This window comes from Neolamprologus brichardi, chromosome 18, assembly GCF_056152115.1.
Source record: "Neolamprologus brichardi isolate AB-2024 chromosome 18, ASM5615211v1, whole genome shotgun sequence".
Classification (NCBI taxonomy): Eukaryota; Metazoa; Chordata; class Actinopteri; order Cichliformes; family Cichlidae; genus Neolamprologus; species Neolamprologus brichardi.
The window spans coordinates 22,868,973-22,888,083 of NC_142121.1; the positions used below are offsets into that span (position 1 = coordinate 22,868,973).

Consider the following 19,111-nt stretch of genomic DNA (forward strand, 5'->3'; position numbering starts at 1 on the left):
GGGCCACACAGCAGGAGGGAAGGATATGGTCCAGGCTGATAAAGTGTCATTGCAGCAGTATATAGACTAATACCTAATATAAATTAGAATAATTCACCAAAAGAATTAACAACTACCACTGTATAATTGGTTTGTTTTCTGCCAAACCTTTCTACATTTCATAACCTTTCTGCTCTCAGAAAGTGTCCTGAGATTTATACAGGAAGTAATGGGATCTTCCACTATGATCCAACAGTCCAACAGATGACAGATTTTTGAAGGATCTGCAGTTAAAGTATATCATATTTTATCTATATTAAAAGTTGCTCATAGTGTTTCACATGCAGGATATTGGGATCTTATGCATTAACCATATTTCTGTGCATATGCAGGACACAGAGGAAATGTTTCCAGAATTGGCAGAAATGGAAGACTGGGAAGAGCTGGGCAGTGGGGAAAGGGAGGAGGGCAGCACCACAGAGTGTGATGATGAAGATGGTTGTCAAGCCTCAGGAGACGGTCAAGACAAACACTGTAAGTCACACCTTTCCCTGCAAAAACACTCACTATACAAGCACAATTCCACACGAAGTCTGCGTGTTTATTTAGAATATCAATTGTGTTATATGACTAAGGAAGTATCTGCCTCTGGAGAGACAGTGTGCTTTCTTTTTTTCAGCTAAGTGACCCTGTTATTGTTTTCTAAGAACTGTCACAAACTCTCTCTTTTATTCATCTCCTACCTGGCAAAGGATATTCACCTCAAATCACATTTTCACACTCTGCTGAGGCTCCAGCAGAATCCAGGTGGTGGCATATAAGTACCTTATATACCAGATGCCAAATCAAAAAGATGGCTTGCTTACTTACGGACACACTCTATTGGACCTCGTGTTCATTTTAATGAATATTTTATCTCCTGCAGAAATTTTACATTAATAATACCATATTACCATGGTGTTTTGTTTTTCCCAAGCAATGTAGTGAAAAACGAGGCTGGTGTAAAGCTTTGGGTTACAAGTATGGTGTGAGGTGATTTTTTTTTTTTTAAAGTGCCTATCCAACTGCAACCAGTGTTAGGCTTGTTGTACTTTAAAACTGATTTTTTTTTCAATGCACCTGGTAAATAGACCATTTGGAGATACCATACAGTGAGAGCTAGAAGGAAGTGGACGGGCAATACAAAGAGGGAAAGTAATAAAATCCCAGCTGAGTAAGCTGAGCCTCTTCGGCTCAGACTGCCAGCGTTTCAGCTGCTGATTCAGCAGTCTCTTAATATGTAGCATGTACCATGTTTACTCTGTCCACCACAAATCCAGACAAGCACATGTCGTACAATTGGATGACTGCATGCACATTTAAATATATATTTTAATGACGAGCAATTAAGTACAACACAGACTGAAGTGTATTTACGACTGTGACTATAATTGCAAATTTACATACTGCTTGTCAGTCTTTCTCCGTTTCCTTTCATTCACTTCACTTACCCCTTAACACTATCACAACATGGCCACACTTTTTTTTAGACACCCAGCAGTTTTTTCGCATGGCCTTTTTCTTCTAGATTGCAGCAGTCAAAGCTTTGTCATTTTAACAGGTTGTTTAAATGACATTTAACTGCTGTTTATTGAAACAAACGCAACCCATATTGTTCAGTTCAGTCCTGTAACCGCAAGGTCAACACTGCTAGCAATTTTTTCTCTACCTATTTTTAAGACGAGACAAAGTAATTCTATTTAACTAATGTCCTGAAGATTGCACTGAAGGCACAATCCTAAAGTAAGGGAATATTTGCAAAATGCTGTCTGGGATTTCCTAAACTACCTCCAGTAATTTTTCAAAAAAATGACCCATTGTTTACTGTCTTTTAGCTTTATAAGTGTGTTTTCCATCAAATCACACATTTTGGCAAGGTAATGGGCTATAGAGTAATATTACACATTTGGCCCTTGTATTAGACAAATACAAGAAGACAGAATTAATTAATTAATTAATTAATTGTAAGAGACAATTTTTTGCTTCTCTGAAGTCTAATGCCAAGAGCATCTCAAACATTATCAGAGATGCACATCACACCACACAAGGCTGAACTCATTTGTGAGTCTGCTCAACTGTTTGTCTGAAGCTGTCTGGTGTATATCAACTATGCTAGCGGCCATTCTTTCACATTCTTCTCTTTCAAATTCTCCTAAGTGTTCAGTTGTTACAAAGTTACTTCTTCTTCTTCACTTCTTACTGTGATCTTTGAGAATTAACAAAGTGGAACTGGTAGATACTGCCTTTATGACTTTTCATATATTGACTAAACATTCATCCAAACATCAACTTTGGCAACCATTAAAGTAATTTCCCAGCTGGGCCAAGATAAAGGACATTGTAGGCATAGATTATTTTATTTCCATCTGTTTTTGCAGTTGTTTGCCACTGTATAACAGTGCCAGAGCTCCCAAGGTCCATGTTAAAAGGGGGCATGACCGCCTACTGTTCTGCTAAGAGAGACTTCATTACGAAGCAAATGAACAGCGCTAATCTGTGGAGAACAGATTCTCAGTCTGTGCCATCGCACAGATGGCATGAAACTGCTGCAAGTCTTACTGAGACGATACAATTCCTGCATACTGAAAATGCAGTTTGTTTAAGATTGCTAATACAGATGTTTCTATGATTTATGACTGTGAAAAACTAAAGGACTGTACTTGGCAGCTTTTTAAAAAACTGAGCTATAAACTGGTAGTGCAATGTTTCTACTTTACACTGTCTGGCTAAAAAGAAAGCATTACAAATAGTCAAGGCAAGATTTGGTAAAGATAATTTCTTATCAGATATACCATTGTGCTCCAAAAGAAAGTGCAGTGTGATTGCATGATGTAATTCCTGGTTTGATCTTGGCTCAGATCCTGCTCCTCTCGCCTGGAGAAATTCACACAAGTGTACTTTGTGCGCCAGATAAGGAAGGCCTGGTCATGTTCGAACTGCCATAGCCACAGCCATGAACAGGGAAATAAATCTGTGATTCTTTAATGAACCATATTATCCATCACCCCTGCAGCTATGAGAGCCTCTTCTGTGGTACATTTTGTGGCGTGACTGTGGCTTATTAACTGTATTACCCGAAACACTTGCACTGCTTCTTCCAAAGGAGCTATTCATTTGTAGATAGCTCATTAACGTATTAATCTCTAAAATGCCCACAATGGCACATTAAACCACTATCTCTCCATTAGGAAAATAGAGGAGACACCAAATTTCTGTACATCAGAAGCTGGAACAGTGCTTTATTTGTCTGTCCACTAGCATAGTCTGAGTCTGGCAGATTAGGCAGTCGTCCCTTGCTTTCTGTGAAGATTGACACAGAAACAGAGAAAAAGAGAGAAAAGATAGAGTAGAGAAATTTCAAGTTTAAAAGAATGGGATTTTAGTTTATAATGAAGTCTTAAGTTTAGGATTGAACTTGGGGAAGAAAGAAAAACGAAAAAAAAACCAACTCCATCCCACTGCTAAATCTGTTGTATTTGACTTCAAATAGAAAAGTTATTATAGCGTTAAAGCTGTTGTTGAGGCAGTCTACCAGGTATTGTATGAAAAGTCACGAAAACAAAAAGGAGATGAAGGCAGGTTATCCATCTCGGAGGAGCACAAGTAATCGCATGGATAAACATTTCCTGTGATTGAGCCGGAGGGATGTGCAGTGACAAAGTGTGAATCGTACAGCCATGAAAGTAAAATTCTCTTTTGGTAACAAACACCATCTGTCAGGAATGCTGGTGAGCTCATCAAGAAAACAAAAACACCCCCTGGCATTTTTTTCACAAACTTTACAGTTCAGTGGGTAAACGTGTCTAACATGAAGCCATAGGCAGTGATTGTTTCTCTTTGCCGTCCTGTCAAAGAATGTAATTATCAAAATTTGACTAGATTGAAAGTTATAGGAGTCGATTATTGTGCATCTGGTCTATCCTTGCATACCCTTATTTGAGATGTGAGTGTCTCCACAAGTGTGTGCATGAGTGTAAATATGACCCTTAGGGTTGTAAACTCTGATAATTAACTTAAATTGGCAGCAGCTAGTTTGGTGGCTTTTTTACTTAAGAAAATAGAGTGCTGCATAGTTAAAAAGGTGTGGCTGTATGGTACAAGAAGGCCTCCATCAACAGGTTTTGAATTTACCTCTAGGGGCAAAATCTGCACTCACGTCTATCAATGCTCGATATTTCACTTTCTCACTTTGCTCACATACTCAAACTCACAGGCAAACACACACTGAATTTGACCTTGGTGAAAGTGTTCAACTTAGACACATAGTATCAGCACACTAAGGTAATGGGTTTGTTGTTGGTGGTGTATTTTTACCTGAATGTCAAAGGCATAGAAAGAACTTTCCTCCAAAGCCTATAAGGCCAAAAAGGTGTGTAGCAGCTGTTCATTCTGGCAAGGGAGCTACATTTCTGAAATGAATAGCTGGGCAGGATACAGCCAACCTGCACTAGTGTTAGTAAGATTACACTGGATCGACCACAGTCCCGCTACAGCCTGCTGTTGTCCAGGACCCAGCACGCACTTTGCCTTTCTTGTTCAAAAATACAACGAAAGAAGGCAAAAAGACTGGGGATTAAGGGTGGATTGTTGCAAGTTGGATGATTCAGGGTAATAGCCAAATGTGAAGGAGAGCAGAAAGAAGAAAAGGCTGAAACTAAACGCACTTGAGTGTAAAAGGCATAAGACTGTCCGTTTTTACGTTGTAGCACAGGTAACGGAGAAATAAAAAGATTCAAAGGTGCTTTCAAGTCGAAATCAACATAGAGACCTATGATTCAATCTACCGTGAGAGTAAAGGGTTAGAAGGGTGGACTGGGGATTTGGTGGTTGTATGCACTGGCAAGCTAGATAGAGCCAGTCCAACCCTAGATCTTCTCTTTCTAGGTCCTGGGCTGAATGAGGTCCCTTAGGACTGCCGTGCATAGAGAGCTGGCTGGCCTGCAGATGTAGTGGCTGTGTCCCGGTGCGGATATTACCAGTATGACTGCCATTTCCTTCAGCCTTTCATCTGGAGCTCAAGGGGCTGAGAGAGAATTCCGCAGGGCAGAGTAGGGTTGTTGAAGAAGGAACGAGAGGATTAGCAGAATGGTCTGGTTTGCGGATAGATGTAGGAGGAGTGAGTCAAATTTTTTTGGTCAGATATGCAGGGCCATCCATTTGTTGTGTGCGAGACTGTGGATAATGTTGCAAAGTTGTCTAAATACTTGTTTTGCCAATAATTTAGAGAAATGTCAACATAGTTTCTGTTTAATTAATGACATATGAAATACATCCTTCCTGATCACTTAAACTACAAAGCAAACTTTTTGTCCTTAAGTTTTATTACAGTCGTCACAACTGTCTTCTATTTCCTGCTGTCTCTATTCATCCCTTTTATACCATATTTCACCTTGCCTTTAAGTGGGCTCCTTTTTCTCACTTGCATGACATATTCTACCCTGTGGTTTTATAGCACTTTGAAAGCATATTAGCTTGAAAGGCTCCCTAGGCGCACGGTCATCAGAGGAGAATGGTTCTCATTAGCCAGCATCATCATTTCCTTTCTTAGCAGTATCTGTAAGGCCTTTATGATTGAGCTTTTGCAGCACACCTTTGGGAGCCTGGTCGGGAAACACCAAGAATCTCTGGTGTGGCAACAGGTAATAAACCAAAGGAAATGGTGGGAGTGAGTATGTACAGAAATTAGTGAAAATTAAACCTAGAATTCAGATCAGCAGAGAAACACAGGGTGCTAGTGATCTAGTGCTTTGATACCACAGCCACATAAAAGCTTTAACAGTACCACAGAAGGAACTCTTATTCTTACAAGACATTCTTACATGCACATGTTTCCAAGCAGTACATAGACTTTAAAAGATGGTTCAGACTCATAAAGTGTTCTTTATTGAAAGCGGTGCAGTGGCTAGAACTTCATGTTTAATGTGTGAATAAAAACCTGGTACACCACCCTTCCCCCTGAGCCCCAATCTGCTTTAGATTATACTTTTAGGTTGCTGTTGAGACAATATTTGGTAAACCTCAATGAACTTATGGAAATGGGTTGTCGGTGGCCAGCGTTGCTGGTGTGAGTGACCCTCTTGACTGTCTTTCCTTGACCAGAGCTTATTGTTGGCTACTAACACAGAAAATGGCATTCCTGCTGTAACACAGCACTGAGCAAACAAAGTCAGACATTCCAGTGATATTGAAAAATGCAGTAGAAGGATAAGCAGGGATGAGTGTGATCCTCCTCTGTCTCATCTCAGCCTAGTATACAGGGGGAAATACACGTAGGTGAGGGGAGAAAGACGGAAAAACGTCGGCTGGGATTTTCCCACTGATGACGTGGGAAGGTAATCCTTTGTAATACGTATAAAATGCAAAGTTTTGTTTTAAATGACAATCACAGTATGTTTTTTTGTTTGTTTGTTTGATTTTAGATGGCAAAAAGCATGTTAGCGTGGCATGAGTGGTAATGAAATCTGGTAGCAAACAGTCTATTTACTACCTGGAGTGCAAAGTCTGTGTGTAGGCTTTACAGGTAAGCATCAAAGAGACACACGTTAGAAGACAAGTCACTTCATTAGAGCCCAATCCCATTGATCTGTGGTGAGAGCAACAAAGTCCTTCTCCCTTATCCATAAGTAATGTGGCAATTAGAAGTGAACCTGGTGCAGATTGTCAGGCCAGAGGGCTGAGAGAGGGCTGACCTCTGACTGATTGAACTGATTGCAGATTAAAAGGACCAGTGTACTCAGTGCACAGTTCTAAGTGATTTAATTCTAAAACTGCAGTCAGTTACGCAACCAAGAGTTTACATCAAAGTATTTGATTCGCCCACACAAAATCAAACATTTATAACATCACAGCGCAATGTGTTTTTTTTTCTCTCTTACCCGCTCAGATATGTGAAAACACTTTGAAGTTGAGAAGGCAAGTATCACTTAAATCACTTTAATTCAGAGGGGGCCCGTCACATGGAGCAACACAAGGCTGCATTCCATTCTGTGCACTTAACTTTTATGTGTGCACCGCTACTTGGTGTCACTAAGCAGATAGTGTCAGTGACAGTTTACACACACTAAAGCTGGCACTGAAGTGCTGAATAAATTAGTCTTGATAATTTCAGAAGGATTGTGGATTACAGCAAATACAATATGAAACATATTTGACAGCCAACATTTTTGATATTGACTAAATAATATAAATAATGATTTCAGTCTATTTATTTGGTTATGGAGAGATTGTTATGTGTAATGCATGCATCTAGGCAGCAAGGCAAAGCAGAACGCTTAAATGAAACAAAGTCCTGTTTAATTGCAATAGTAACATCACAAATGTGAAAGCATTAATCTTAAAGGTTTGGTTTATAGTGTTATGAGACTTTTATAAAGAAAATAAAAGACCCATCTCCTTGGCAACAAGACCATCTCCCAGCTTTAAAATAATAAAATAATAATAATAAGAATTTTCCCTTGTTGCGTCTGTCTTCCTGTGTCAGCGCTAAGGAGAGAATTACAGCATGCTGCTAACACTGATGCTAACTGATCCAAAATGCTAACTTAAAAATCACTTTCTGTTCAAATGTATCCAATATTACATATGTTTTCTGGGCTTGGTCTGCTACCGGACAGCTATTTTTGACAAGGAGCCAAGGCCGCGCTCTTTATTAGTTACATGACGGAAAAACAAGCAACAAAATAATGTAATTTGACCTTTCAGAGCACATACCTGCTACTTTACCACTGCATCTATTGGTTAGTTTGTTTGTGAGTATAACCATAAACTAAAACCTGCTAAAAACTAGAGCACACAGCAACACTGTGTTCTTTTAGATTAAGCTAGTGTTTTTCCTGTCCAGTTATTGTGTACTATGCAAGAAAAATAATGGCTCCAGTAAAATATTAAAAAGTACTGTGTGATAGCAAGTAAAGTGATAAAAAAAAACCCCAACTAAATACAGTCTACAAATAACCAAATAACTCTCCCATGTTTTCCCATCACCTAAACAACAAAAACAAAGACTCTTCAGATCAAAATGTCCCCTCCAGAATAGGAAATCTGGTTGTAGCCTAGTGAGGCTAATGTGGCCAAAGTAAGTGTTAGCAGGGGGACAACTATGTGGAAACTTTAAAACAGCCCATAATGGGTCTCAGAACCGAGGGCATTCCGGGTGGTGTGGTATTTTGGGCTGAAACTTGAAATATACATTGTTGAGGACATGTAAGACTTGTTAATATCACTCAAAAAGTTTTGGATAATTCAACCTTTAAGGCTTCTGTACCAGTAAGTTAAGTCCATGGGGAGAAGTGTGAGATTAGTAGGTACATGTGAGGGCATTGTTTCCCTGATTCCCTAAAAAGAACCCCAAAAACTATCAACATGTGTTGTTTGTCTGTGCATGTGTGTGTGTGTGGCCGTACGTGCGTGCGTGTGCATATACGATTGAAAAAGAGAGAGCAAAAGGATATAAATGGCAGTTTATTTCTGCATCCTTCATGCTTGTCTCTCTACAAGGACAACGTGACACCTGGCAATGTGATGAGGCAGCTGGTGTTTGAGTGCACACAGGTGTGGTGTGTGTTCTGAGTACCCTGGTGTGTGTAGCGATGGGTGTGTGTATTTGTTTGTGAGATTGAGGAGTTGTCTTGGGCATTAAACTTCCCTCATCTTCCACTCCGTCTTGAGAATCTGTCACATTGACTGCTGGAGGTCACTGTCCTCCCAGGGCCCCATTTGCCAATTTGTTTCTGTGTATATGTGTTTGTGTGTGTATGTAAAGGGTGTAAATTTTAATCTTGCCAAGGAGCTTAATAGTCTAGTACAGCCAAGAATCACACTGGACAGATTCCACTCCACTGATCCCTGTGCTAGTTGCCAGGCTGCTGTGCCTGTTGCTAGGTTAGCTTTAGGCTAAGACACGTACCCCACTGGTGCCCCAGTATTTTGGCCCTTTTAGCCCCCTGAGTGGCCTGCCAGAGACCTTGTACCAGTCCTGTTGTACAGGTTGCCTGTGAACCAGGGAGGCAGTTCTCAGAGATGTGCATGAATTCACTGTGTTTCTCAGAAAACAGAATAGGGAGATTAGTTTGAATGAGTGAGGAGCCCCTGCCTGACATGCCACCACATAAAGAGTGATTTGCGGACAACAACAGCACAGAGATGGATGGCCAGTAATGAACTGTGTGAATTCATCCTCCCCTCCTTTTTACTCTCTACCCTTACCTTTCATTGTAAGACAATGTGTGTGTGAAAAGAAATAAGAAAGATTTGTTTAAATTCTTGGAACGGTAAATGTGAGACAAGGAAAATGAGGCCTTAAGAAATTTAACATTTCCCTGTTCTAACAAACAGCGTCGGGATATCCAGGATTTGTAGCTGGTAACAGCAGCATGGCTGTATTTTTTGTGTGTAAAGTTGTGATTGGAAGACAGTGATATGGCTAGTTATTAATGTTGTTTTTCCCCAACTATGAAATCAACAACTTTGACTACAAGTGTAACAGCCATGGAATACATTCAGCGAAGCTGGATCTACGACAATGTAGCGTGCAACCTTAAGAGGTCACTTAACTGGTGTGTGGTCTGGATTTTGTATATTTGAACAAGAAAACATTTGATCTTCTTAAAGTTAGTGCTTCAAGATTAAGGTGGTATAATTAAACAATACCACAATGGAAATTAGCTGTGACTTTTTTTCTGAACATTTTGAGTGTGGTTATATGCTACATTCTTTCAGTTGCCAGATGTTTAAGTGCAGTCCTGTGTGTATCCATCTTTTTTTAAAGGGGTAAAATGGGATTCAACTAGGTCATTCCCTCCATTTCTTCTTTTTTAAGCTATACCTACAGTTGCAGTCAGAAATTTACTTACGCTCATCTTGGGCATGAATGTTATGGTAATTTTAGGCCTTTAATGATTTCTTTGAACTTTTCTTCTTCAAGGGTGGAATAATTGTTTAGCATAAATCTTTAATGACTTTCAAAAACAAGAACTGGGTGCACAAGTTTGCATACATTTTAGCTTTTTTTCCTAATCCACACAGGTTCAAAATTATATATACAGGCATACAAATATATACAAACATTTACTTAAATATTTTTATAAAGGTGGTACTGAAGGTTCTGCAATGTCTTAACATGAAAAGGCCAGAGCCTGTTAACTGATCATGATTGACCACAACTGGTAGTTTCTCTTTGCTAGCATAAAAATGAAACACTCATTGGATTGACCAATATGCAGACCAATGAGGAAGTCCAAGGAACTCAGTGAAGATCTAAGAAGGAGATTTGCATATTTACACAAATTGGGACAGTTCCAGAGTCTTAAAGCCATTTCTAAGAAAAAAAAATGCAGATTCCAAAATCATTAGTTCAGTCAGTTTGTGTGCAAGTACAACTTATTGAGAAGAAGAAGATGAGGGGAAATTTGTGAGAATTTGGTCCGAAACAATCCAGGAACCAAACTAATGCTCAAGCCTTCCACGAACTAGAAACTGTTGGAACTGCTGCTAGTGTCACTTTCCACAGTGAAGCAACTTTTACATTGGCCTGAGAGGGTGCTGACCAAGAAATGCCAAATGCCCTCTGAAGAAAAGTTGTATGGTCAGATGAGACAGAGATTTAGTTGTTTGGCCGCAATAACAAGACACATATTTGGTGTAAAGGTGAGTCTTTTAAACCCAAGAACAATGTACCAGTTCTCAAGCATTGCGGAAGTAGCATCATGCTCTAGACCTGTTTTGCTGTCATTGGTACTGGTACATTGTGCAAAGTGGATGGAACAGTTGTCTCGCAGTGCCTTTTGTAACCTAAAGATCCCACAGTAACAGGGTCTCACAAATAAGTTTGTGTTCCAGTGACGGTGAGAAAAACAACTGTAGTATTTAATTCATCTAGTAATTAGCACTAATTACCAGATACCTCTGTGTCCTTCCCCTTATTTGTTTACAGATGAAGCTTGCTAACCAAACTTGCTAGCCATGACTTTATCTGCAACAGAACTTACTTGAAATTAGTGCTATATGAAAAGCATATATAAAAAAATGAACAAAGCAGAAAGCAAGTGAAGGCCTTAAAGGGAAACACTGCACGTAGCAAATATCTGACAACGTTACAAATCTGGCTGGATCTAGTGTGAGTTTTTCTTTCCTATTTATGACAGACTAATGGTAAAAATCATTTTTACTTACAGTAGTTCAGTGTATTTTAGAAACAGACAGCTGGCACCCATGCACTAATGCATATTTGGCAAATGCATAAAGATCTTGTCTTACAGCAAATAAGGATTGATCTAGAAAATCGACAGTTTCATTATGTAGAAATACAGGAGCAGCCGAATAAACTGCGCCTCTGTTAGTTTTTTGATGCATGCTCACAAGTGTTGTATTTAAGCTGGAGTCAAAAACTGATAAAGACAAGGAGTCACCTATGTTAGGGAAACATGAATACAAGGCAGATCCAGAGGCCTTGCCAAACCTAGGCCCATGAGCTTCTTTACAACCTTCACCCCCAACATGCACCTCCAATTAACTGCTATGCAGTTGCCGAAGAGCTGCAAGGTCAAGAAAATGGTTAGCAAGATACTGACCTCAATTCTCCTTCACCACACCCCATCAATGCACTGTAAGTCATAAGTTCACCTTATAACTGTCTTTAGAAATCTACACAGCAGGCAGAGGTGTGAACTGACACCAGGTGTTTTAAAGTTCATGACAAACAGGTCAAAGTCTTCTCATTACTCATGTAAGTTCAGTGTGGGATCAAGTTGCAACGTACAACAGTAGGTTACACTGTAAATAGATTTGCTGTAACGTAATTCTAGGTGGATATTTAGTATGGTGAAATAATAAAATGAACTTTAGCAAAATTTATCAATGTTTGTCGTAGCTATAAAGTCTGTATAAAGTCAGTCTAGAAAAGCTGTCTTGTCATCTTGATATCAAGTAGTGTGACAACTTGCTAAGCCCCAGTAAACAGTAGCACCATTCCTCGCTGGATTACAGCTCTGCAGCTAGGATTGAGCCAAGAGTTTTATGCAGACATGCACGCCTCATGATACACACATACAGAGGCAGGCAAAACACAAATGTAGACATAATTTTTCAGGGTTAACTTATTTAATGTGTGTGTGTGTATTTATTTCTGCAACCCTATATGCTGTCTGTGTGAGTATTCTAGCCAACTGTAGTTTATACATGACACAAAGGGGGGGAAAAAAGAGAGACTAAATCTTATCAGCTGAAGACAGAAAGAGAACTGTTTGACAACAGTCTGATTCTTCCTTTTGCATACCTAAGTTTAAGGATTTAATCTGTGAGACAGCAGCCACTGTGTGCTGGCAAACCAAAAGGAACCAAGAGGAGGCAGGGGAAAGAAGAAAACTAACACGGTTGCCCGGAGAATTATCATGCAATTTTCGGTCGTTCAGAATTTTGATGGCCGAGACATTTGTTATTCGTATTATTCACCTTCCTGCCTTTATTCCTCTATTTCTCTCTTGCTACCCTCCCATCCCTTCTCCCTCTTGGCTAGGGCCTGAGGTCCACCTCTTCTTCGAAGCTTTGGCCCGGGTTGTTAGAAGCAGCTGTTGTTCCTCTTTGGCCAGTGGGAAATAAAGGCTCCTCCAAACACACAAGCTACCCATCTGGAGAGGCATTAGTGGCAGAGGACACTGTGAACTGTTTCTCACACACATAGCCAACACAGAGGTCAATGAGGTTGTTAAACTGTATGTGTAGTTAGGTAACACAGTAACCGCACTACATATCAGAGTGAAAGTTGGGTGGTCAGTTGTATAAAATGGCACGAACCATTTTCTCTTCATCTCAATGACACAGTTTACCGCATCCCTAAACAGCAAGTTTGAAAGCTACAGCATATTATTTATAGTATTATGGTCTTAGGTTCTGTTTTTTTATTTGATTCGATTTTCTCTGTCCCTGTTTGTTGACTATTACAAAAACATCTATAAAATCAAATCCCATTTGTCATATACTGATGAAGAACATATGTCACTGACTGCTGTTGTGATGGGAGAAGTATGTTGATGTGCCATTGCATCACCTTGAAGTCGCCTGAGGTGATTGATTCCATCTGTCTTGATACAAGTGGCGATGGATATTCATCCTCATACTGAAAAGCTGAACTAAATGTTTTCCTCTTCTAACCCTCTATGTCATCCTTCACTCCCTCCCACTCTGTGTTTTTTTTTTCTATCTTGCTTTTTCCCCACTGTTCGGGGATTTACACATGACTCAGCTTATGAAGCATGGCTTATCTGCTAACATTGTCTCATTATGACAACAACAACATAACATTCCATTAGTCTTCTGCCCCCCAGTTTTCTATTTCTTTGTGCCTCAAGCTGTTGGAGGCTTTAAGGAACAAGTACTCTTCTCTTTTTTCTCCCTTTAAATTTCTGCTTATTTTTCTCTCCCATTGTAATTACATTTTTTTCTCCTGTTGCTATGTAACTATGCACTCTTATGTTATCGTATCGTATTATTGCATAACATTTCCACTCAATGTGATGCCATTTTTTACAGTATAGTGCTTCTTTTGTTTTATCAAGCGTTATTAATTATACCTATTGTCCGTATTTATTTTCTCTTTTTTTCCGTTTGAAAAATGTTCGGTGCTTCCTCGACATGTTGAGGGGATTTCATAGTTTTTTCTTCGTCTTCTTTCAGGTGGTCCCTTTAGGGATCGCCTACCTCACCCTATCTCTAGCATCCTCTTCTGTCACACCAATCCTCCCTACTACATCCATGATTCTTTTCTGTGGTGGTCTTCCTCTTTTTCCTCCTGCTTTGCAGCTCCATATTCAATATCTATCCATCTTCTTCCTCTTGTCCAATTCAGGGTTACAGTGGAGCAGGAGCCTATCCCAGCCGTCATATAGTGAGAGACAGTGTACACCCTAGACAGGTCACAGATCTATTGCAGACAGATAGCCATTCATACTCACATTGAACTTGCCAATTTAGAATGACCAAATAGCCTAAGCCTGTGAATGTCTTTGGTCTGCCGGAGTCTTGCATGACACTGGCAGAACGTGCAAACCCCACACAGAAAAGCACCATCCTAGTTTCAAAATGTATCAGACAACATCCTGAACACTTCAGCTTCTACTGCAAAACCCCCTCCTCACTATAAAAGGTAATGGAATATGCTCAGGTTGAGTTGCTGTCAAATAAGCTCAGAGCACCACTTAAATACTTTGACAAAAATAGGCCTGGTTACATTATTAGTTTACTGAGTATTGACTCTCCTTTTAAAAATGATTGCATCTCATTTTATTTGATTTAAATGATCACAGGAGACGTTACCTGGTTGGCAGTACTACAGAATGTGTCTAATTGGTTGTCCTGGCGAGGACTTTCTCCATTAATTAGCCAGTTGGTTAGCCAACAGCAGAGCAGTATTAGTGTTGTGTTGGCTTATTCAAATGCTGTTTTTTTACACCCCCCTGATGAGATGCAGCCCATTTCCACTGAAACAATAACAGCAATCTGATTTGGGATAAATGATGTCTTTGTCTATTGTCTACTGGAACAACAAAAACCATTGGCACACAAAACACTTTTGTCTCAAGAGCCCCGCCTAGCCCTATTTACACAGATACAGTTTAAAAAAAACACTTGGCATTAGGCTTTGCCTCAGTGTGGGGACTCTGATATTGAGCATAATCCCCATCACAACCAGAGCTAGGGCCTCGCCTAAATCAGTTCCAGAAATAATTGTTAACTTGTTAACTTATATAAAGGGGTTGCTACAAAAAATATTCTATTCATTCTGTTTATTTGTACCATTTTGCTATCCAGCGACACCTTTTTGGCACATCTCAGTCAAAAGAGGTCAGCTAAACTTCTGAGGTAATCTTGAGTGCAACACCTTCAGGCTTTGGATCGTTTCCAACTTACCACCTGTGTCTCATTTGGCAGTATTCTCTCAGGTTCTGTTTTATCTTATCTTGTCATCACATGTTATCTTGTCATCTCTTGTCTGCTCGCTAAATGTATGGAGGTTTTTGTACGCAGTCTGAGTCTGGCATGACCAAATAACAATCGCTTTCAGTGAAAATGGTGTAAACATATGAATATCTGATTAAACCCAAAGAAATCACTACAGTCTATCCAACACTCTTCTGCTTTATTGCCTTTTACCTGTTTCTCTATAAAAATAAACTGATGCCAATGCCAAAGTCAATCCCCCTTAACCTCTGTGCCTGTTTGCTTCTGTTTATGTCGATGGGGTGCTGTTGTATTCCTCTCTTAGCGCGCACAGAAGCCTTTCTGGATCACTAAGTGCTGCTAGCAGATAAATCTAGACATCTAATACTTGTAATGACGGTTAATTGGAATGTAACTGAGACTGGGTGTGCACTTGTTGCATTGAGACTGTTAAGCTCCCAGTAATTCACTGATGTGCTTATTGGGTTGGGTCAGTCAGGGAGGGTGGGTAATTTGGATTTCTCACACACCAACATTTTGTCACCACCCAGAGAGAAGGAGATATGATGGCAGAAGCAGTGCGATGACACTGATAAATTAAAGACAACTGAGATTTCAGTCAGTTTTCATGTCAGCTGGGAATTTTTTGTCTAAATAGATGTAAATTATGTGGGGTGTCTGTTACAAAAAGTGCAATTACTTTCTTATGACTTACTGTCATTATTAGTGTGTCTTATACAGCAAAAAACAAATTATGTTGTTGTCAATCTTGTAAAATCAAAATTATCAAATCTTTCAGTTAATAATTAAAATAATTAACTTTCATAAAAAAGGGTTATTATATTAAATACTTTGGCACATCTCAGTCAAAAGGGGTCAGCTAAACTTCTGAGGTAATCTTGAGTGCAAGGTTGAAGGATTTGGAATTAGAGTATTAGAGTTGAAGTAATGGGAATCTTGACTAAGTGATTATTAAATATAATATACAAACCCAAAGAACATTTAAGCACATATGCCTGAATTTAATGGAGGCTAAACTTGTTATTTTCTGTTTCTCTTTCCCGTTGTCTCTCTCTGTTTTCGTCTCCCACAGTACCCGAACCATCCAGTGCTGGTAAACCATTAGGGAAACATCCTGAAGGTGACAGCCCGCAAGAAAACCCCTCTAAGCCCCCCTTAGTGAAGGTGATAGGGGGTTCTTCATCTGCCAGCTGGACACAGTGCTGCAGCCTTGCACTGCTTTTTGCTGGACTTTGCCTGCAGTGGATCCTGTTCTGATGCCAGCACAGGCTGCGGATCAACCTTCACCTCTGTCCCTTTAGGAACCTACACGCACAGAAAAACTCATATACATATCACAGATATAATCCTTACTGCTATCCTCAACGTACATAGATACAAAGGAGAACGGGGCAGATGCAGACTGGTGTCCTGCAGCATCACAATTGTGGGTGTTTGGACAAGCTGATATTATGCACGCTTATCTACAAGGCTACGAGGCTGGACGTGTGTATGCAAACATGCACGTCCTTGTTTCACTTACACAAACACACCTTTGTGATCCAAAAATGAAAGGCCATCATTCTGATTTTACTTACAAACACCCGCCAAAAACGCTTTGTTCTTTTTCTGCTGCTGGTGTTTACTTACCCTTTGATGCTAAAAACCTCATCACAGCACTGCGTCTCATTTGAAAACTCAACTCATTTATATTTGGGGATTAAGGAATGCATTGACTGCTAGATCAATCCCAGGTATGTGGCCTCATACAGCAGATTTGATATTCTCTAATGACTGCGTGCCTTGGCAGTGATAAGAATGTAACAAGTACGCAGGTACAGCACAGGCACACATGCATGGCTGAATTGTGCAGATAAACTAGGTGTGTATAGTATGTAAGTGTACATAGGTGGACAGATTTGCTAGAGTTTATGAGGTTCTGATTGAAAAAAAAAAGCTCTTAACTGACTGAGCTGAATAGAGTTTTCGTATTTTTTCTTTTTTTTTTTGTTTTTTTGAGTTAGCTGTGAATGGGCTGTGCTTGTCGCTCAGTACAAAATAAGAAAGGGTGCAAAAAATGTAAAAAAATAAAATAAAATGCATTATCAAGAATAATGCAGAAATATGCATAATTTTCCTCCTTAAACCCATGACATAAATGGACAGTTTTGGACATTTGAACAAAGTCTGTACATTGTTGATTTTGATCATGTCTATTGTGCATCCATGTTTGTGTGTCTACTCATTGAATTACACTTTAATACATGTGTAACCTACAGAGCTATCAAAGTCTTTCCCACCATTTCTCATTGGTGACATGACATCAGGGTTTGCCTTTCTATAACCCTAATTTCAGAAATTTGGGACAATTTGTAAACTATAACTGAAAACAGAATGATTTGCTAATCTCATAAACCCTTATTTGATTCACCATAGAACCCAGTAAAATGGTATATTTACTTTTCTTTGATGGCAGCAAGATCTCTCAAAAAAGTTGGGACAGGGTCCTGTTTACCACTGTGTAGCAATCACCAATCCGTAAAAGTCTAGGAACTGAGGAGGCTGGTTGCAGGACACCAAATGTACAAGCCGCCAGTTCCATGCTATCAAAAATGCAGACCTTTGAACTCAGTGCTGATAACAAACCAACACTTTTCCTCTTGAGTCCAGAGGACGTGGCATCCATATTTCCTGAAAAGAATTTTCAATTTTAATTCGTCTGACCAGAACAGTTTTCCATTTTGCCCATTTTAAGTAAAATTAGGCCCAGAAAAAGAAGTGATTTCCAGTGTTTCTGGATCACTTCTTTTTGGCTTGATGGAGCTTTAACCTGTATTTGTGTCCACAGACAGTGATTCGTGGAAGTTTTAGTGAGCCCATGCTGTTATTTTTATGTCAGAATCATGTCCGTTATTAATGCAGTGCTGCCTGATGACCTGAAGAGCACAGGAATCCAGCAGTGATTTTTTGGCTTTTCTCCCTTGCGCACAGAGATTTCTCCAGATTCTCTTTTCCTGACATTACACACTGCGGATGGTGTGATATCCAAAGTCTTTACAATTTTATGGTGAAATAGTGAAACTCTGCCACACTATGATGGTCTTTGTACACCCAATTATGTTACTGACCTTATGCCAATTAACCTACCTAGCTGTGACATTTTCCTTCAGCTATTTTTTAGTAGCAATTACTTATCTAGCCTTTTGTGTCCCAAGATTTTTGACAAATGTTGCTTGCCATCAACTTGAACTTGACCTAATGTTTTTCATGAATATGTCTGTGTTCTACTGTAAGCAAAATATATCTTTATGAGATATGTTGATTTACAAAAATCCAGTAATTTTCATAAATCATAGGATGCTGTTTTTATTTACATTCAACACAGTGTCACAACTTTTTTTGGAATTGGGGTGGTAAATAATAGGAATTTGAAAACAGGAACAAATATGACTGCTTTAATTCTAATTTAACAAAATCATTTTTTTTTTTACAAAGCTATGGGCAACTTGTGCTTCATTCATTACAGCAGTAGCCTTTTTGTGAACCCATCTTCTTTTGCTTTTGTCATTTTTTTCCTTAAAATATACATACAAAAGCAAAAACAAACCGAGAGTCTCAAACTAATGATGAAGTATTGATGTTTCCAATGATCATGCATGACAAGAGAGCAAAAGAAAAACGTGTCAAAAAAAAACCAAACAAAAAACTCCCAAAACTAAGTAACGTGGCTTGCTCTTTATACATCTTTTCCTTCTTGTGTAGATTGGTTGAATCCACTGGTACTAGCACAGCAGATTACCTGTAAATGAGGATGATGAATGGTCCCTGTTAAGAAGATGCCGTATAAATGCTGACTACGCCATATGTAAAAGCTACACAGACACAGTGTCTAAACTCAATAGGTCTATATTGTGCTGGCATACCATACATACAAAAAAAGTATTGTAGTTAATGGAGAGTAAAGATGACCACACCTATGTGGGTTTCAACAGTTCAAATGTTTCACATTTTGGGTCAGGTAATCATATTTGGTTGTTTTCCTACTTGTATGTTCTGTTCCAGGCCAATGTTCTTTGCACTCACTGGTTCCTTACAGTCATATACCCTCGCATGTGTATAAATGTACATATTTTGCATCACGTGTCATTTGTTTTTTGTCTCA

The 19,111-nt window shown here is 39.3% G+C and overlaps 1 protein-coding gene across 2 annotated transcripts in view; it reads left to right on the forward strand.

Annotated features, from left to right (window-relative positions):
• Positions 1-19,111, forward strand: part of gpc5c (glypican 5c) — a 99,414-nt gene extending 80,303 nt beyond the window's left edge. For both annotated transcript variants that reach the window (XM_035906158.2, XM_006786544.3), the window contains 2 exons: positions 372-513; positions 16,043-19,111. In XM_035906158.2, coding sequence (XP_035762051.2) covers positions 372-513; positions 16,043-16,227 — 327 coding nt within the window. In that variant the 3' untranslated portion in view covers positions 16,228-19,111. The remainder of the gene's footprint in view (positions 1-371; positions 514-16,042) is intronic.